Source organism: Montipora capricornis, chromosome 10 (assembly GCF_036669925.1).
Source record: "Montipora capricornis isolate CH-2021 chromosome 10, ASM3666992v2, whole genome shotgun sequence".
Classification (NCBI taxonomy): Eukaryota; Metazoa; Cnidaria; class Anthozoa; order Scleractinia; family Acroporidae; genus Montipora; species Montipora capricornis.
The window spans coordinates 45,086,132-45,108,083 of NC_090892.1; the positions used below are offsets into that span (position 1 = coordinate 45,086,132).

Consider the following 21,952-nt stretch of genomic DNA (forward strand, 5'->3'; position numbering starts at 1 on the left):
TTCCGTCTCGGTAAAAGTCTTGCCTGTCACTCCCCTGGTAAGTGGTATCTTTGTGCATAGAGCCTTCTGCGAGTATTTTCTTAGGATCGAGAGGGTAGTGGAACTGCGTAGATTTCTCTGGTGGACACAGTAGAATAATTAACTTGGCCTGCAATGGCGTCGAAAGTCATGTAACGCGAATGGTGTTTTACTGGATCCTTAAACAAGTCAGTTGGATAAACTACGCAGGCGGTGAAAACCAACACCTGGAATCTCAAAAGCGACGAGTGATGGACTTCGACAACAATCTGTCGCCCGTCGAGCAGAAGTCAAAGTGAGCTGCATTTCTAAAATAATATTTACCAAGTGTGCTGTTATGTAGAACATTGAAACCAAATGGAAAATTCTCTGGTAACTTATGGGTTCAACAAAGACAGAGAACGAATCGAACACCTTAAGTGGATCTGTGATCAACTCTGCACAGTCTTCAGGTAATGTGACAGCCAAGAATTATTTGAAAGAAAGCTTGTCGTCTATTTTGTGCTTCATTATTCAAGGAAACCGTTCTTCATGGAAACGGTTTGATCCTGAAATTTTAGTTTGTTGTAATATTGCGCATATTTGACACGATTGAGTTTTTTCTCTTCACGCACGCAATAATAGCAAATATGTTGTTTGTTTCAAAAAATTGTTCGCTGGAAAAGGTGGCCTTTATGAATTCATCATGTTTTATAATATGCGAGCTTAACTGGATAGTTTTTATGGCAATAGTAAAGCATTTTCGTGTCAAAATGAGGTTAGCGTTTTTGTGTTGTGCTAACTTAATTAAATATAAATATACATTCTGCCTCGTGAGTTTGTTATTCTCGTTAACCAGCAATGGAAAGTCATTGCAACGCGAATGGCGTTTTAGTGCATCTTATGTTGTTTGTTTCAATAAAATGTTTCGCTGGAAAAGGATTCTGTGATATTTTCTGCCTTTGTGAATTATAATATCATGTTGTGTATTGAATTTTCGAGCTTAAGGTTGAAACGTGATACGGGAGGATATTTTTAGTATAACTCTGTAAGCAGGAAAGGTTTCATGAAAATAAACAGGTCTGTTGGAAGCGTGCTTGAGTTTCAACAAAATGAGCCCCAAAATCAGCAAAAAATTGTGACGCCGGTGAATAATAAAGTAGCTGCTATTTCCAAAATGATGGAATTACCTGGTGATAAATAACCTCGTCTTGGAGAGTAATTTTTGACTTTGCAGAAACAATGGTGGGCGATTGTGATCTGTGTAACACTTGACAGAAAAAGAAACTTACGAAAACCCGGTATCTTGCCATCATTTGACACAGATGCTTCACTGTTTGGCAAGTAAACATGCCGCGGTAACTTACTAGTAATCACGGCGCCCTCTGAATTCCGGCGATGTCACTTTCGATTTTGCGATTTATTTGTGCAGCCAAAACTTACAATAACAAAATTGAACGTAGCAAAAATGAGATAAACTAAGAATAAAGCCAGGATCCGAGCCAGGATCCGAGCCAGGATCCGAGCTAGGATCCGAGCCAGGATCCGAGCCAGGATTCGAGCCAGGATCCGAGCTAGGATCTGAGCCAGGATTCGAGACCTAACCGAGACCTAACCGAGACCTAACCGAGACCTAACCTAACCTAACCAAGACCTACCCTAACCCTAACTAGACTTAACTAGTCTAGAACCAACGCAAATAGACCTAACCTAACCGATTCGAGACATAACCTAACCGAAAGATTCGAGAATAAATAGCGGAGAAAGCTCATCTTAGCTCGAATCCTGGCTGGAATCCTGGCTCGGATCCTAGCTCGAGTCCTGGCTCGGATCCTAGCTCGAATCCTGGCTCGAAGTTTAGGTATCCTCAGCAAGAATCTCCCAAAATGTTTGTCGCTGATCGTAACTGTTTATATTCTATATTCACGGTTCAAAATTACTGTTGTTTTCATGTCGTAAATATGTTATTCTCGAGCGACCGTCCTGGAAACTTCCTTCTGCTCTTTCTGAAAACTGTGTATCTATATTTATTTACTTTTGCATCAATATTTGTTTTTGCATAAAGCAAGCTAACAAAATCTGTACCTTGCTAAGTTCGCATTTGTTAGCGTTAATAGTATTTTCGGTCCAATGCTTCTGTTTTACGAAGGCGTATATGTTTTTGGTCACCCATCCAGACACTAATCCCGCCGGAGAGGGCTTAACTTTAGTAAACTTTAGTATTACAAAGCTGTCAGATGCTCAGAGGGCACGCTTAAACTTGTGGTGAAAAGAAGTTTATCAACATGTCAGCCCAGAAGCCAATGTTTCTCACTTCCCATTTATTTTCTTCAATCTTTCTGGGTTCAGTACTTTGCTAGTAACCACATGTCTTCTCAGGCTATTTACCCAAGGCTTCTACCATGGCACTACAATGATAGACAATACCAAAACAATATCGTGCACTGTTAGAGCTACATATTACGCAAGGACAGATTTTTTTCGTCGTACGAACGTGTGAGAACCTGTGAGCCAAAGGGCCCCTGCTGGTATGACTTCTGGGTGACCCCTTAAATGGTCTTAATGACCCCCCAACTTGAAAAAATTGTCTGGAACGGTGCATGTACGACAGGCAACCCATTGTACCCTCAGGGAGGGTCTAGTTGGCATTTAAAGTTAGCTTATTAGCGACTAACCATTCCTGGACTTTACTTAATTCGGCATTGACAACTCTTTCAAGGGAATTAATATCTCTATCAGCATATAACAGGTTAGTATCATCAGCAAATAGGTAAAACGACAGTTTATCAGATGATCTACATAAATCATTGACGTACAAGAGGAATAATAAAGGCCCCAGCACGGACCCTTGAGGGACGCCACAAGCCGTGGTGAGTTTAGTAGAAACCTCTGAACCAATTTGAGTTGATTGAACAAAACATTGTTGTTTCTTTTATGCTTTTTAAAGCATCCAAGGTAGTCAAGTTGAATAGGGTAGAAGGGTTGAGATTTCGCCCACATGTTCACTTAAAGTGATGAATAATAGAAAATTTTTTCCCAATCAAATTTATCTCAAGGCGTTATCAGATTTTGTCCAAATAAAATTGCAGTATTTCCTTTCAAAAATGCGATTAGTTGTAACCAAGTCCAAACCATATTAGATCTTTAGGAATTGTTTGTACACAGCGTAAGTGTACAAAGTGGCCCATCTGATTTTAAAGGTTCTGAAATTGTTTTAAAGATATTATTTTAGTTGGACGGGCTTGGCGGATACTTTTGCATATTCAAACAATAATTGATCGCCTTTTACCTAAATCATTTATCGACATTCTGTAGAAATCAAACGAGGGACTCATCAGTTTGAATATATTATGTTGCAGGGTTTTTTTTGTTGTACAATAAGCATGAGCAATTTTATAAAAAAAAAATTTCTTGCCGTAAAACCGACGAGGAATTCAGTTTGCCAGTTTTGTAAGCACCCGAACCTTCTGGATTTCGATAATTTTGTCTATCATTTGTTTAGCATTATTAAATATTTTCAAAGTAAGCATTAACATTTTTACCAAGGTGCCGCGTAATAAACAAAGCAATGCCTCCCGAAGATGGAATCACTAGTTAAGCTATTGGTACACCATTCATATACTAAATGAAGAACTTCGATCGATATTTTTTACCTAATGTGCGAAAGGTAAAAATATCTATTCTTCTTATCGGAATTGGATTAAAATGGTAATCGTGGATGTTTTATGCAAAGGGAAACCTCTTGACTAGGCAGGTGGCATTAAAATCATCAATACTTCTCCTTGTAGAGTTATTGCTAATCTAAACAGACATAAACTATCTGACAAAAAGGGCCTGAAAAAAGTCGCTTAAAAACCAGAGAATAACTGACGTCAAGAGCCGGTTTATGACCAAATCAAGGACAGCTTGATGTCTGTCTTATCTCAATCCTCATCTGAGAGTTTATAAAACGCGTTTTATATGGATTCTGGAACAGCTGCCTTCAGATTTTATTCGGTGATACCATTGGTCTCTCAGTGACTGCGACATTAATTAATGCCTATTCACTGTGCGGAGAAATAATGAGACGAATGTTTTTCTTGGAGACGGTCAACAGTGCCTTGGATGAAGTATATAGTCTGGATGTAAACTCGCTCAGACGCTTTGAGTAATACCTTATATAGTTTACGAGAGCTGAGACTTTTTGAATTGGATACAAAACTGATAGAAGTTATCAGTACCCGTATCAGTGAAGCGGTATCTCGCAGATAATTCAAGATAATGGACTTCTGGATAATGTAATCTTGTTTAAGACTGATTCACTCAGTGTCGTACGATTCAATTGGAAGCTATGGATTCACACTCATCTTTATATTTCACCATGCTCACATCCCTGCGGCTAAGGATAGCTCGTTGAATATTAACTTTTCATGAATAGAAACTTTTTGTCGAGCTTGAGGCTAAAACATTATTTTTCACAGGCGCGGCAGCTTTCGGTTTTTCTGAAGGAAATATGCTGGGCCACAGAAAGACACTACCACGTGGAGACTGTCCGATAAATTGTGGCTCACTGATAGCGATTGTTTGCTGTTTATCCCTCGCCGAGAACGCATCATGTTATGAAACAGTCGAAGTGTATGAAGGTTTGCCGCCAGGCAGTGCCATTTTGAAATTGAAACGCATAAATGGAATGTCTTATTCGCTGTATCAAGACTCGTCTACAGCAGATGGATCAAGCTTATTCTACATTGATTCCAGTGGAATCCTTGCTTCAAAAGTAGCCTTAGATCACGAAGACGAACGAGGGAACGTTTTTGATTTGCTGGTAATTTCGCGGGAAGTCGCCAAAACAGAAGGTGGATTTGGAAGCATTGTACGCGTTCGAATTCTCGATCTAAATGACAACCCACCAAAGTTCCCTAAGGATTTATATACAACTTCAGTGTCCGAGAACTGTCGAATTGGAACATATGTTACCGGTCTCGAGAGCGTATTTGCCAGTGATTTGGACAGCGAGAAAAACTCAGTAGAAAAGTACAGCATTGTGGCTGGTAACGAAGAGGAGAAGTTTTCTGTAGATTTCCGCGAGCTTTCTGGGGTAAAATTTTTGCGTCTCAAAACTAAAGCCCCTATCGACCGAGAGGAAACACCGTTTTTTGTGTTAACGGTTCAGGTTGAGGATGGCGGAAATCCTTCTCTTAAAAGTACTACTCACGTGCGAGTAAACATTCTTGACGAAAATGATCAAGCGCCGACATTTGCTCCTCCTACGTTTTCAGTTGCTGTCAGCGAGAACGTCGCCGTGGGAACTTCCGTATTGCAAGTGAAGGCCATTGATGCTGACATTGGAAGAAACGCTGAAATTTATTATTACTTTCATCCTGGGCACGACTTTTTCACGATAAATGCTCATACAGGCATAGTGGAGACAGCTTGCCAGCTTCATTTCCAGAAGGGAAATTCTATTGATCTGGCAGTTTATGCGGTAGATCGTGGGAGCATCCCCCATCGAACAAAGACCTTGGTGCAAATCCGTCTTCAAGATATCGAAAGTTATCCTCCACTTTCTCTTGGAATTGTTTCTAGTAAATTCCAACCACCTGCTTTCCACAAACACGCTTATTTTGTAAGAATTAGGGAGGATTTTCCTGTTGGAGGCGCTATTGTTCGAGTCGAAGCTCGCCAGGGAAGCGGCGTTCAGCCACATGAAAAAGCGTGGTTGTATGTAATTTACAACGGACCAGCTATTATTAGGACAATCTTCCATATTAATCCATGGAGCGGGATAATAACTCTTCGAGAACCCCTGGATTATGAGAACAGAACTTCATTTTCTTTCATTGTGAAAGCCCAGGACGAACAGTCAAAGGATTTGTATGATTCACAAACAGAAGTGGATATTGTAATTGAAGATGTAAATGAGAATCATTTCGCGCCAATTTTTACGCTTTCGTCACTAGTGGTGTCGATTTCAGAAGACGCACTTCAAAATGTCGTTGTGTCTTCGCTATCAGCTAACGATGCAGATGAAGGAAGTAATGGGAACATTTCCTTTGCTATTTCTGGAGGTTCTGGATTGGGAAGATTCAAGATTGATCAAAACAGCGGGAAGATACGATCACTTGTTCGATTTACCAGTGAAATGGACTCCCAGTTCGACTTGCACGTGCGAGCGAGCGACCATTCAAAACAACCTCGTTATTCGAAAGCGTTCTTGTTAATCAGATTGAGAAACAGCCGACGGAAAAAACCATTCTTTTTTAATGCCAGACAAGTTATCACTGTGCGAGAAAACAGTCTGAAGGGAACATTTGTGGCGTTGGTTCGTGCGAAAGTGCGAGCGAGAACACCGTACGAGGAATTTGGCTTGGATTATCACATTGCAGGTGGAAATGAAGCTGGGAAGTTTTTGTTGAACTCTACTACAGGTAGGATTGTTTTTATTTTCATAAAATGTCAGTAGGATATTTTAAGTAAACAAAGTCCCGCATTGACCGTCTGAAGTCTGGCGTGTTTACAATGTAGGTTGAAGAGCTTCCGTACTTGCAGAATCAGCTGCAAGGAAGTTCACTTTAATTAATTTTGTACGCCTTACTGAAACGTGGCTTGTTTGTACTGTGCAGAATACGAGAGCTTGAAATGTGCATTGCAATGGACTCTTTATACTTGCAACAGGAATTAATCTTTGAAACGTGGAACATTTTCTTATTAAAGAAGTCGTTGCAATAAATGTCTGGGAAATGACGTTAATAACTTTTAATGAAATTTCTTCATTCATTCCATCGATATATTACTGTCTGCGTGCGTTCAACCGCAGCGTATAAATCACACGTTCCAATTAAGAGCTTCTAGACTGAAAGGGTAGTCTCGAAATCTTTGAGCAGTTATACTTCGTGGTGTTAAAAATTCAGATTTCTTCAGATTTTTTACTTTCGGTATACGTAGACTGGGGTTTGATAAGAGTATCCTTTGAATGTCACTGTCAGTGATAGACTTAGCAAATAAACCTGACAGCTGATAATGTCCGTGGCCAAGAGAAAAATGAATATTTGGTTAGAGGGCAAGTGTGACATTTTGAGGGCAATCTCTCTGCTAAGGACATTATCAGCTGACATACCAGCAAGCCAGGGAGGGGTTTATTTATTTTATAACCCCCCCCCCCACCCCATTAATTTTCGTAGCAAGTGAAAGTCACTCGTAAAAAGCTATTGTTGATGTGATAGAAAATACAGTACTTGCGTTTGATGTAAGCAAATTGGTTTTATTAACTGTATTTCTACTGTGATTGGACGAAAACTTGACAAGCTGTTATGTGAAATAAACTTTTGCTGTAGCATTTTTCAAATTTTATTGCCTAAAAAGGGTGCCGTTTTTCCACTGGCTTTGTTTCTTTTCAATGAAAATTAATGGCGTGGGTTATAAATTATATCTATCAGGTATGCATGCCATGATTGGCTAAATTAGCGGGCTGTATTCTACACAGCATGCTGTATGACCTACTAAAATTAATTTGAAAGTTTGATAAAACATTCTCTAGCCAGTTTTTCATGTCATTTCTGTTGCATAAACTTGTAATACTGTTTGTGTCTTGCAAGCAACTATTTCAAACAGCCAAGGAGATTTCATTTTTCGGATTTTGACATGGCATTTTTCGTGGCAGTTGAACCTTCGCTTGACTTCAAATTGTTTCCTTCCTGATTACCACAGAGATATTATAAACATCTTATTAACCTTGTTTTCTTGGTTCTTATTGTAAGATTATTGATGGATCCTTGTTTTTCTCGTTGATTTATGGCCCACATGCTTTGCGCTTGGGCCATAAATCATCGGAAAATCTTGGTTCGTAATTTTACAGTACGGACTTTGAACTCAGTTGGTAAGAGGTATATACTGGGCAGACATGTTAAAGAACAATGCATTTGATACGATTTTAATGATATTTGCATCCCCTGGAATTAATCATAAAGAACTTTCAAGTGATGAGGATATTAAATGTACCATGAAACTTGTGTTTTTTTGTTTTTTTTTGCCAGATTAGTTCTTTCTAATATATTTAAGTAGCTTGATCAAGCGGAGAGCACCTCATCTTTTTATTTCCTAGTTTGATGATTTTTAGATGTTATTATTTTTATTATGAAAAATTAATATTTGGAATATTTGCTTTGACCTAAAAAATAATGGCTCTTTATAGCCTGTGAGATCCAATATATTTTTTAATTAAATAATCAAAGTTAATTCCTTTGTCCTTCCTTGTCTCTGGGATTTTGATTATATAGACTATATAGACTCAATGTACATGTTGTATGCACTTTTGTTAATATGACAATTAAGTTAAGTTAGTGAGGCTCATTCCGCAGTATGGGCTGCTTACAAGGTGTGCTTTTCTGTGTGACTTTATAAGCAAAATATGCATTCAGGGGTTTCAATAGAAGCCGGTTACCGGTGGTATACCGCCGCCTGCTTTACCTCACACTATCATAAACTTGTCAAACTGTCACCTTCAATGGGCTATCATGGACGGCTATTTCAGAAGGTATTGAAACCCCTGTGCATTAATGTATTGTACAGCACTTAAACTTGTTTTTTTCAGGCCTTATTGTTCGACTACTTGTTTTTTCCGGTCCACTTTATGGCATAATCTGAATAAGAAAAAAACACAGGCCATAAGCCTCTAACTTGAAGTATGGGCTCGACTTGGCAATTATAAGTAAGAGTTATTTTTGACAAATGTTCTGTTTGGTTATTGTTTTCTTATCTTGAAAGAAATAATGGCCATTTTTATAATAAAAAGGTGGTCTATACATGTATTACTGTAAAATATTTTGCTTATAATTATGATCAGAGTAAAAAAAATTTTGACAAAATCCATGGGCTATACTATTTTAAAATATTACCTTTGTTGATCAAATAAGCCTTTAATGAACTTGTTTGAGTTCGTTTGTGCAACTGAAGCATTTGAAAGTTTGAAATTAACATGGTTTTGTCTACATAGTTTGCTAAAAGTAATCATTGTTCAATAATGGTCAAGTTTTTTTGTGATCTAGAAACTGAACTTCAGTGAAACAGGTGCTAATTTAGTGTGGATTATGCAGATATCAGCTTTATCATATATGGAGATCAGGTTATTTTGACCTCAGGTTATGGATATTTCAAATTAACTCTACACATTTGTCTAAAATTCAAGAACCAGCTTACCAGGGCTCTTTTGTTTAGTCCTCTTACATGTATTTTGTTTTAGTTCAAGAAATAACACACAAAATATTGTTTTTTATTATTTTGATCATGAGTTTCTTCAAATTTAAAGGAAGAGGCGTGAAAGGTGATTGGACTGTGTTTGTTTCTTGAGGCTAAAACGAGGACAAACAGGAACAGACAAGGCAATTTTCTCAAGATTAAAGCTGATGTTTGGTGTCTAATTAGCATAGGACAAAAAAGTAGCTTTGCAATTTGATGCCTTGGTACACCCATGATTTTAATCAAACTACATTCAACATCTTTTTATGCACACTTTTAGAAAATTAAAAATTGATGGGCAACATGCTAGCTGACTACAAGCTAGCTGTGTAACAATTTAGAATAACAGAAACCAAACAACAACACCTTTGAGTTTCTTTGCTTTGGTAATCATTATTTTTGTATTTTTTGGAGGCCATGCTTTTGTTGAGCTACAGACAATTTTGTAAATTAATGGATAATGTGGAGAGGACAAAGTATTAATCAGCTAGTTTTTGGAGTTGCAGATTTTGTTATCAATCATTTACTTAAAATAAAAGAGTTTTTTTCCATGGTTACCAATAATATGTTTCCTTATATTTTTGTATTTTTACTGGGTTGCCAAACCCAGTCGGAATCTGGGTTTCATTTCGTGGGTTTTTTGTTATTTTTTTCCGTGTCGGGAAAAGTCTTGCCTGTCACTCCCCTGCTAAGTGGTTTCTTTGTGCATAGAGTCTTCTGTGCGTATTTTGTTAGGTTTGAGGGGGCTGGGGTAATGCGTAGCTTGCTCTGCACAATTAACCTGTAATGGCGTCGAAGGTCATTGTAACGCGAATGGCGTTTTAGTACATCTTTAAAGAAAATATACCCATATGGAGCTCAAGAATGGAACGTCAAGACAGGTGGTGAAACATAAAGATCTGGAATCTTAAAAGCGACGAGTAATGGACTTCGACAGTGTGAATCTTTCGCCCGTCGAGTCGAAATTAAATTGAGCTGTACTTCTAATATTTCGCCAAGGTGGTGTTACGTACAACACTGAAACCAAATGGAAATTTCTCTGGTAACTTATGGGTTCAACAAAGACAGAGAAGGAATTGAACACCACAAGTAGATCTGTGATCTCTGTTGTGTGTCTCACAGTGTTTACTGAAGTCGCATCTATTTAAAGTTTGCCTGTTTGTCTGGCAAGTAACATTCATTTTGTACTCAACTCTGCTAAGGTTAAAAAAAATTGGAAATTTGACAGTGAAAAATTTTTTGAATGAAAGCTTGTTGTCTCTTTTGTGCTTTATTATTTACGGTCAAGGTTCTTTCGAAAAGGGTTTGATGTGAACTGTCAGAAATTATTTATTTAATTGCATATGCTTTGTGATTGTGTGTTTCGCTTGCACGCACGCAACTAAAATACATGTAGGAAGGGTTTCTTGCCTCTTATAGCAAATATGTTGCTTGTTTCAAGAAATGTTTCGATGGAAAATATTTCTGTGAAATTTCTAGCTTTTGTAAATTTATCATGTGTAATTTTCGAGCTTAGCAAATTTGCATACATGTGTTGAAATGTGATACGGGGAGAATTTTTGTGGTAACGCATACATGTAAGTCACGAAAATAAACAGGTCAGTTGGAAGCGTGCTTGAGTTTCAACAAAATGACCCCCAAAATCGGCAAAAGATTGTGACGCTGATGAATAATAAAGTAGCTGCTATTACCAAAACGATGGAATTACCTGGTGATAAATAACCTTGTCATGGAGAGTAAAGTTTTGATTTTCCAGAAACAATGGTCACTGTGACCTCTGAGAGTGATCTTTGTGTTCAACTCGCACATTTCTTGTCAAAATTTATAAAAATTGAAACAAAAAGAAAACTAACAAAAACAAAAACCCGGTATCTTGGCATCATTTGACACAGATGCTTCACTGTTTCGCGAGTAAACATGCGGCTGTAACTTGATCACTGCGCCCGCTGAATTCGATGTGCGATTTACTCGGTGCAGCCAAAAGTACAATTACAACAAAACAACTAAAATCTCCTAAAATGTTTTTCGCTGATGGTAACTTTTTATATTCGTGGTTCAAAATTAATGTTGTTTTCACGTCGTAAATTTTGTTACCGATGGCAAAATATTTTATTCTCGATCAACCGTCCTGAAACTTCCTTCTGCTCTTAAAAACTGTGTATCCATATTTATTTACTTTTACATCAATATTTGTTTTGCATTAAGCAAGCTTACAAAATCTGTATCATGCTTGGTTCACATTTGATAGCATTAAAATAGAATTTTCGGTCCTATGCTTCTGTTACTGAGTGGTATATTTCTTAGGTCGCCCATCCAGATACTAACCCACCGCACAGGAGTTAACTTCAACTTTAAACTTTTGTTTACAAAACTGTCAGGTGCTGTCAGTGCACGCTTACACTTGTGGTGGAAAGAAGTTGCATGATCTCGATCAACATGTCAGCCAAGAAGCCAATATTTCTTGATTACCTTTTATTTTCTTCAATCTCTCTGGGTTCAGTACTTTGCTAGTAACCACATGTCTTCTCAAGGGGCTATTTATCTAAGACTTCTACCATGGCGCTGCAATGACAGACAATACCAAAACAATGTCGTGTACTGTTAGACCTACATGTTACGCAAAGACAACTGTCAACATGTTATCCCAGAAGACAATGTTTTTCACTTCCCATTTATTTTCTTCAATCTTTCTGGGTTCATTACTTTGCTAGTAACCACATGTCTTCTCAGGCTATTTACCCAAGACTTCTACCATGGCACTGCAATGATAGACAATACCAAAACAATATCGTGCACTGTTAGAGCTACATATTATGCAAGGACAACTTGAATCTCCTGGAAGACAACACACAGCTCAGTTGACATTATGGAATAAATCGCTGTGTTACTTCACTACCACACGTAAGCAATGCATGTCAACTTTTTTTAAAGAGGACAGGAATTTCTTCTTTCTGACAAATGATTAATTAATAGGCCGGTAGCCAGGGTTTTAACCTCAGAAAAGGATATGTTTCGTCGTACGGACGTGTGAGGACCTGTGAGCCAAAGGGACTCTGCTGGTATGACTTCTGGGTGAGCCCTTAAATGGTCTTTAATAACTCCCCAACTTGCAAAAAATTGCCTGGAACGCTGCACGTACCACAGGCAACCCAGTGTACCCTCACGGAGGGTCTAGTTAGACTTGAATTACACTGTACAACTGTTAAGGATTAAACCTTGGGAAGAAAGGGTTTAACTCTATATTGGGTGCAATTTCTTATGATGATTAATGACTGGACTTGAGGATTTGGAAATAATTATATAGATGGTGTCCGTGGATCCCCGTACAGACTGGAGCCATGGACTTCCCCTACGAAGCCCCTCAGTGGACTGTAGTAAACTTGGTCTTTAATAGCATGAAAACATGGAACATACAAAATGGCGGATCTGGCTCTCTGAGCAACATGGCCCCTAACATCCAGCAAAATACATATTGATATACAGTTTTTAAGAAGAGCAGAAGGAAGTTTTTAAGAAGTGTCAATCGAGAATAAAACAATTTGCCATCAGCAACAAATTTTTAAAAGCATTAGGATTGCTTGTTGACCACATTGAGCGAGAGGGTACAAGTGGTTTGGGAAGAATGTCCTGATCTTTTTCTATTAGTCCATTTAAAGCCTTAAAAAAGAAAACTAAGTCCAGGTATTCATGCCAGTAGCAGATAGGCAACAATGAGTTGCGCGCTAGGTGGTCTTGATAGGAATCTGGGCAAAAAAACGTGGCACCAAGAAAAGTGACTCGCTGTTGACGACAGTGAAGATACGCTTTGAACCAGTTTAACGTGTTGCCATTGATGTTAAACTGACGGAGTTTGGATGCCAGGATCGTGTGACTAACCATGTCAAACACTTTCGACATATCTGGGTAAATCACATCAGTCTGCTGCTGAGTCTAGTTGGGAGCCAGTGCAATCCAATACTTTGATCAGTTGGGTAGCACACGATCGTCCGGCATTAAAACTGTGTTGTACATGGCTTATAAGGTCCTTTAGGTGTTCGCGGACCTGGACTAGAATGGATCTCTCCAACACTTTGGTTACTATTGATAAAAGAGATATTGGTCAATAGTTTTCCACTTGTGCTTTGTCTTCTTTGTGTATACAGGTACTATATTTGCTTAGCTTCCATTCTTCAGGTAGGTCAACTTGGTACACTGAGATATTAAAAAGCTGAGCTGAGGAGGGAGCAATTTGTTCAGCAATTTCCTTCAGTAGATGCATGGGAATCTCATCTGCCCCAGTAGCTTTGTTGATGTTGAGTGCTTTCAAAGCAGTAACGTCCTGACAGCTGAAGTGGAAGTCAACCAAACAGGGACCAGATACTGTAGGTTGGACATTATTAGTGCTCACATCCTCACTAACTATTTCGCTTAACACAGAAGTGAAATGCAGATTGAACATTTCAGCAATTTCATTCAGTGTGTCAGCGGGTGTGGTTCCCTCGTTCGAGGCGTCAGTATCAGAGGAGAGCCCTAACTTCATATGCACTGGGATGCTGGCAGAAGAGAGACCAGAAGTGCTTGGGGTTATCCTGAAGAATGTTATCAAGGGAATTGAAGAAATTTGTGCGACTTTCACAAACCACTTGTTTCACATCCTTGTGGAGCTGTTTGAATTTCTCTTTCAGTGATTGGTTTGTTGGTGACTTTTTGAGCCTTCTACGAAGTGTCTCTTTCCTTCTGATGGTATGCACTATGTCGCCAGTTATTCATGGCGGTGAATTTTTATCTTTTTACCTCTGTTTAGGTACAAAATCTGCGACTGCAGCCATAAATTTGTTTTCAATCGCATCCAGTTGGTATTCACACAAGTGTTGGGAGCTAGCACACCAGATCTGTAGGTTTATAGCCTTAAGTGCAGATCGTCTTCAAAATCCCCTCTCCTGTAGTCAAAAACCTCCCTGACCAATTCGTTTTATGCAAAATAGTGCTCACAGTGGAACACACACGAACAAAGCAAGATCTAGAAATAACATAGAGAATTCTCCTTACCTTTAACCCTATTGACTCCCGGGGTTCCCGATTGATGAGTAAAATCGTCTGGCTTTAGACAGAGATCAGGCTTGTTTGGGTGTCAAAGGGTTAAAGCTAAGCTTGCCGTTCTCAAAGAGAAAGCATCTGTCCACTTGATCAAATACTTTCAGATGTGAGGTTGAATACTGAGTCAATCATCGCATGTGGAAAGGAGTCCAAACTAATAATATTTATTTATTGTTTGCTCCCATCGTAACATAACAACTTCATCACTGTGTTCAAGTGGTCTAACGCACCCTCAGAATGCCAGAAAGCTGGGGCAAGTGTGGGATTATTGCCGTAAGGGAGTTTGGAAATACTGAAGGACATGCATGTAAAATTGGATTCCCTGACTGGAGCTTAATTCAATATCGGTGGGGTATGCACATTTGTGACTACCAACCAAAAAAAAGAAATTCGACTGGTTTTATTAAGATGTGATAATAGGATAGTATATGCACTTTCGTTGGTCAATAGCTGTGTTTAGATGAGAGTATGGAAATATGGATGTGAGTCATCACAAATTTTGATTGGTTGTGTATCGTCTGACGTGTATTTTGATTGGCTGGTAGAAAATATGAGCGTGTATCAAGAAAATCTGTTTCAATCAAGAATTTAAAAAAGCAGCATTTTCCTTCATTTGTCGAATTATCTTTGAGAAATATTTTATAAAAGCAATAGAGGACTTTTTTCCAGGGGAGTTGCGTCTTGGGTTTGCACAACGGCTACTACGTGGTGTAAGCCTCGCACAAAACGAGAGCGCACAAAATGCCCCGAGAGCTGTCTTAAAGCTTTTGTTTAGGCCTAAGAAGAATACAGAAAGTATCCTAAACATGCATAAAAGCTAACCTTAGGCCTAATTAGGCGTAAACAAAAGTTTGAAGACACCTCTCAGGACGTTTTGTGTGAGGCCAATACACCACGTAGTAGCCTAACTGTCTCGAATTCTCCTAGCTCCCTCTCATGTTTAGATGAGGCTATGGAAACATGGAAAATGTCCTCTCTAGAGCTGTCTTAAAACTTTTGTTTAGGCCTAAGAAGAATACAGAAAGTATCCTAGACATGCATAAAAACGAACCTTAGGCCTAATTAGGCCTAAACAAAAGTTTGAAGACACCTCTCAGGACGTTTTGTGCGAGGCTAATACACCTCGTAGTAGCCCAACTGTCTCAAATTCTCCTAGCTCCCTCTCATGTTTAGATGAGGCTATGGAAACATGGAAAATGTCTATTGCTTAAATAACATGTAGAAAGCTACTGAAAGCTGATAATCGGCTGTTTCGTATCGATGACCCAGGTGTCTGACAGTTGACATATGACAAGCTTGCTCTACAAACAAAAGTTTTAAATGCCAAAGCACCAGATGTATGTGAATGACTTTTTTGAGTTGCCGTAATTCTTACTCTATTACTTTAATTAACTTGAACAGTTTTATTGTCTATTGTGTTACTTTTAAGCAGCAACATTTCCTTTCTAACAGTTACTAGGAAATGTTGGAATGGGATATTTTGTTGTGACCTGTATGTCATTGAAATACTGTATAGTTCCTGTAAAAGCGGAAAATTTATTGCACACTACTTTATTTAAAGTATTGATCATCGCTTGAAAGAGTGTTGATTGTCCTATATTTGTAGTGAACCTGTATTAAGTGGCTCAAGTCCAGAGGATGGTCCTCATATGCAGGTTCAACTGTAAATAACAACTGAGGATTTGACTTACTGGTTGTCTGGACATACCACAAATGTTAGAGAATTCGCTCCGCAAATTTAACACACCATAAGGATCAGGCTCTGGCGTAAGGTGTATTAATCACATACTGCCACTTCCTTCGCTGTGGACCAGAATGCTTCGAAAATGACCGATAATACATAAGTTATATTTGAATTCATTTGTGTTTTCTTTCCCTCCACCATTTTCTTCGGATCATTGTCCTGTGGGTATATGAACTCGCACCATGCTTAAACTTAATGGATGGTCCAGAAAAACAAAAAGATAAAAGTGATCAGTGTTACCTGCAGTCATCTATGGTTTCCGCCAGAAGCAGAGAGAGGTTGCTTTCTATTTTATGGAGACCGGGACGTGTTGAATAATTAGCCAAACAAAATGGCTGAAGGAACTTAGTTACTATTGGTCTTTTTGAAAGCAATCCTTTCTGGCCCACAGCAAAGGAAGTGGCAATATGTGATTAATATACTTTGCACCAGAGCCTAAGTCTAACTCTGTTAAATTTGCAGAGCATAATGTTTGAGATTTCACCAACATGAGTGTTATTCTATCCAGACAACTGGTAAGTTATTTTTATTTCTCTGTTTTGGGGTGATCCGTGGTGGGGGTCTATAGAGGTATACAGTAGTCCTTAGACTGGTCCAGTCTCAGAGAATTTAAGTAGAGATAGCATTTTGTCCTCCCAATCCACCCTTGAGTCTGTCTGCCTGTAGGCCTCCAACAACTGGATGAAACTCGGTGCCAAAAAGTATAAGAAACTGTCTTCAGGGAGAAAATCTGGTTGCATTCCTTGTCAGACTGTATATGGTCACGCTCTAGCATCATGTTACATATTAGACTGTTCAAAGTTCCCAATTTTCCTGTTGCATCGTGGGGATCAAGCACAAACTCCCAGCTTCTTTGTTTTTAAACAGCAAGCGTGAACGGGGAGAGCAGCAAAACTACAGATTGAGTGGGGTAGTGGAGGAGTTTCAGTGGGAAAAATAACATAATCCTATTTTTCCTGCCGAAACCTCTCCACTTCCCCGACCTACTCAGTAGTTTTGTCCCTCCCCAATTTATTCTCAAAATGGGAAAATAAGGGACTGTGAACAGTCTAGTTACATGCCATGCATTACTGTGTTGCGTCTTAATAGAATGAAATTAAGTGGACAATAATCTTACAGTGAAGCATTAATGCAGTCAGCAGGCTACCAAGATTAGATATAAGATGCAAAGATCTCCAGTGACGAGGTCACACCCTCGTGACTTTTTTACTAGGAATTTAAACAACTGGACCCTATTTAAGAGTAGAAAAGAGCATTTTAAGGTCCTTTCAGGGGTGCACTATTGTTACTCCTAATGGGAGATTGGGATCTGTATATACATGTACCGGTAATAGGCATAGCTAATTCCTTATTAATGCGAGATAAAATAAATATTTTCAAGATATTTAAATGTGAAGAATTAAGCGACCCTAATTATATTGAGTGTTATGCCACTATTTATAACAGGGGACACAGTTTTTTAGTGGACATAAAGGTTGTTAAATTTCCTCTATTCCTGTTTCTAGGGATTATTTCAACAGCAGGGATTTTAGATCGTGAAACACAAGCTCTTTACATCCTTGATGTTCGTGCACATATAAAGGATGCTGACCCCTCCATGAATTCACTGTCTCAAGTTGTTGTCATGATTACTGATGAAAATGATAACACCCCAACGTTTGATCAGGAAGAATATAAGGTGAATGCTCCATCATGTAATAGTAATCAAGCTTTTTTGCTTACCTGCCGTTATTGTCCTGTCTGGATGCAGAAAACAATCTTTACAGGCAAACAGGTATTATTCGACCAGTGAATGGATTATCTTGATTAGAATCATGATTTATTAAGGTTTGTTTTAATCATCAGGTTAATGTTACTGAAAATGTGGGTCCCATATCAAACTTGCTGTGTCTGGCAGTCAATGATCCTGATTCAGGCGATAATGGAAATGTCACATACACAATAACCTCAAGCACTGGACCCTTTGCGATTGACATTACATCAGGACTCTTGTCAGTCACAGAATCTTTGAACTATGAACATCAGTCACTTCACAAAGTAGTTGTAGAGGCAGCCGATAATGGTACTCCCAGACGTAAGGCTCTACGGAATGTGCAAATTCTTGTGCAAGATGCGAATGATCCTCCAAAATTTTCGCAGAATCACTTTACTGGTAGGTTGCATGTCAAAGCTAATATTTACTTTCGTAACTGCATTCCAGTGGGGTTCTGTAATATATGATCAGAGAACTGAAAACCCAAATTCAGGGCCTGATGCCTAATGCCACCTCCTTTCCTACCATGGATATTAATTAAAGAAAAACTACTATACCCATTCTAATTTTAAATTCATTTATTTACCCGTTGACTCCCGGGAGTGAGACTTACCAGTAACAGATTTTACTGTCTAACACCAGATGATTTTACTTGTCAACTGGGGGCGTCTTAGGGCATTTGATGTGTCAATGGGTATTAACCTGCATGCAAGGGTTAATTAGCATTATTTTTCTGTTCCTTGGTATTGATATTATGTTCCTTTTACCCCAAAGGGACTGCCTTTCATCTGCACTTACGGTATGTCGAGAAATGCAAGTAATAATAATCTAATAATTATTATTAGATGCAAAACATTGTAATTTTGCCATTCAACACGAATTGTCCATTTATGAAGTTTGGGAAAATTGCTAGTGGACACTTCATGACGCTTACTTGCATTTCTGGACATATCTACCTTTTTGCCATTAAACAGTTCGCCATTGGTTAAGTAATTTTGTGCGAGAAATCTAGTGTTAGCGTCACTCTGGGTGGCAAGGGGTTAAAAGATAACAGACAAAAAGGATGTTTGAACTCAGTATGGTTGAATTATCATCAGGTCAATATTTTACAGTTGTGTAGTTACCTGACCTTTGAATAAAAGTGAGGCTGGAGTTGACCTTGCTTTGATAGAAACCTCACTGCTTTTCTTATGTAAATTCTTACTTATTAGCATGACAACAAAATCATTAACATAAGAAGAGATCAGGGAGATCTGTATCATAACCAGGTCAACACCAGCCTCACTTTCATTTAAAGGCCTGGTAACTAAGCACACAACTGTAAAGAGGTCTATTTGCAGGTTTATAAATCACAAAGACATTATGATCACTATAGCCAGCTTGCTTTTGTGAACCTTAAGTTGGAGCCTTCCCTTTGTACAGTATTTCTCACAACATGAATCAGTATTTACATTTGCATTGAAGGAGGACCTTATAATTTGCTTACCATGTTGACTGGTCAGATATGAGTTCAGAATCTGTTCATCAGAGACCTAAACAAAGCTACTTGTAGCACTATCTTCACTTTTGCCAAATCCCATTCTGTCTAATTAAAATATTTCAGCATAATATTTTAATCCATTTAATATCAAAATCCATTAACTTTTAAGTTTTCAGGTATTTTTTGATTACATTTTAACAGTAAATGCATCATTAGTTTTTCACAACAATAGTATATACATTTAACATTAAATAATTTGCTTATTGAATGCAAACTGTTAAATTCATGAACTTCACTGCAATAATTATTATTGTTATTGTCAATAACGTAATGTTGAATTTGTTGTCTTGATTTTGTTTGTTGGACACCATTCCATTCATTATTTCATGCACAGCTAATAACATTAACATGTAATTCCTCTGTAATCATTCAGTCACAGTCCTGGAATCTGCCAAAATCGGAACAGATCTTGTAGCTGTCTTTCTTGTGTCTGATGAGGATGCTGCTGTCAAGGGTAACTTTGCCCGTTGTGTTCATACGTTTATGCCCCAGTGTGTCTTTGCTGTTTATGAGAGACAGTACTTCCTTGCATGAGCTTTTATCACTGTAACATTGACATTGCTTCTTTTTTTGACTTTTGCCCAGAGACACTTAGACCCAGCTTGCTTCTCAGTCTCACCCACCAACACTGACCCTTGCATAGCTTTACCTTCAACGTTATTTTTCCTCAAAGACACAGACTTTACCTGTATTCGCTTTTACTCCAAATGACTTGAGGTCAATCCTCCTTACCAGGGGCACTGACTCCCCTTCATCCTTGGCTGAAATGACTCTTCAATTCTCACTTCTGACTTCTGACTTCCAACTTCCAACCTGTGACTGTTGACTTCTAAGTTAACAAAAAGTTAACAAACGGCATTGAGTGTTTCATTCCTGGGGGGCGGGGTGCGGTGGGGTTGTAATTCCTTGATGAGACTCGCTACAATCGCTCACTACATCCACACGTATTGACTAGCCTCCAAAACATAATTTCACGGCAACTTTTTTCATTTAAAACATCTAAATATTTATTGTTAAGGACCTAGCTCTGTAATTTTCACACGTTTTCACATTGAAACTCGTGACAAAAAAGAGAAAGTCGAGGTTTCAAGTACCCCTTTTGTCCAAAAGTCCTTCTTTTTCTTATATTTCAAGGAAAACAAACTACCGTTTTCTTATTTTTTTTGCGCATGGCTAGTAGTAAACTAATTCTGAGACCAATATTCTTGAACCATTAAACTGCCCCATGGCTGTGAGGTGTACCAGTTCTTTTTTGGCCGGCTTCATTCACTGACATTTACAATGATCCAAAACATATATTCATTAACCAAGGTGTCACTTTTTCAAGCCATTTCCTTTGAGAACAGTGTACCTTGGGAACTTTCAGGGTCTCTTGGAGTTACTTGTTTTTGTATTCGGCCTTATTGGAGATCCCATTCTCTTCAATTTTTTTTTTGAAAAATTTCGTATTTTCTTCCTTTTTTTCTGTAAAAATATCTCTCTTTCCTATTTATTTTCCCTTTACTCTTGACAGTCCGAAAGTGTACACTGCCTTAGCACATTTTCTTATGCTGTTGGAAGACAGTTTGAGGCTTTCGTGAATTCACACTGTCACAGCAGTAAACTATATCGTCTGCATGGCTCGCATCCAGACTGAGATTTACAAAGGACCGTCATTGTCAATCAATCAAATTTTTTTGTCACTACTTCCAACTTGAATGTCTTCAAAATGAAACTGCAAAACCAAAGGGGATAGGGCTGTCACGGTACCCATGATCTGCTGTTTGAAAGTGATGAATGTTTCACTTACTTGACAGCCTAAGCCATCACGCAAGGCGGGAAGAACCCTTCTCCTTTCCTTGGTTTCAACAGTTCGAATCTCCTTTGATTGGCAGAGTTATAACTTGAGAAACATCACTAACACCATGCAATGACGTGCATGACGCACGGGTTGGAAGGCACTGGAGAGATTCAGCTCGCGTTTTGGGCTGCTAACGAATGGCTTGAAGATACATTGTGCCAAAAAAACTTGTTTTATTTTTGCTATTATTTGACTTCTTTCTACAGACGTTGAGCAACCTCTCAAAAGAGAGGGAGAGAAAAGTTAGAACAGGTGAATTTTTGCGCTTTTGTGGCAGGCAGTAATCTGCCGTTTGCCGTCTATCCTTTCACGTAAACACGACGATAAATCTCTCAAAGAAGTTGGATCCTCCGTGACCCTCAAGGTGTTTGTCGACTTTCCTCTTTTCCGTGCGGTCATAGCTTTCAAAACTTGTAAAACGGTGCACTAGTATAGGAACGCGGTTAAAGAACCCACTGTTCCATTGGTAGTACTTAATACGAAGGACTTGATTTAAAAATGGTTGCCGTGTGACAGTAAAGAAAGTGGTGGCCCTCTGACCCTCTACCAGCTTCAGAAGCGACGTAACTTGCGACGAAAAATAAAATGACTTCACTGTACCATAAAGCTTTAACAGGAAAGTGAAAAAAATACTTGTACAAAAAAAAATATATGAAATAGCTATCGTTTCTACTTTGGACACGTTTTTGGTAGACAGGTAACGTAACACTAACAGTTCGTTATACTGCCCAACTTAACTGTATTGAAGCAAACCTACTTTTAAAACATTTTATCCTTGTTGGCGTTGTT

At 38.6% G+C, this 21,952-nt stretch overlaps 1 protein-coding gene across 2 annotated transcripts in view; it reads left to right on the forward strand.

Moving 5' to 3' along the window:
• The first annotated feature begins 4,140 nt into the window (after nucleotides 1-4,140).
• Nucleotides 4,141-21,952, forward strand: part of LOC138022124 (protocadherin-like protein) — a 64,778-nt gene continuing 46,966 nt past the window's right edge. Inside the window, exons 1-3 of one of the 2 annotated variants that reach the window (XM_068869150.1) lie at nucleotides 4,141-6,404; nucleotides 17,536-17,708; nucleotides 17,876-18,182. In XM_068869150.1, coding sequence (XP_068725251.1) covers nucleotides 4,490-6,404; nucleotides 17,536-17,708; nucleotides 17,876-18,182 — 2,395 coding nt within the window. In that variant the 5' untranslated portion in view covers nucleotides 4,141-4,489. Of the gene's footprint in view, nucleotides 6,405-17,535; nucleotides 17,709-17,875; nucleotides 18,183-19,707; nucleotides 19,778-21,952 lie in introns of those variants that run through there. The other variant, XM_068869152.1, reaches the window with a different exon arrangement.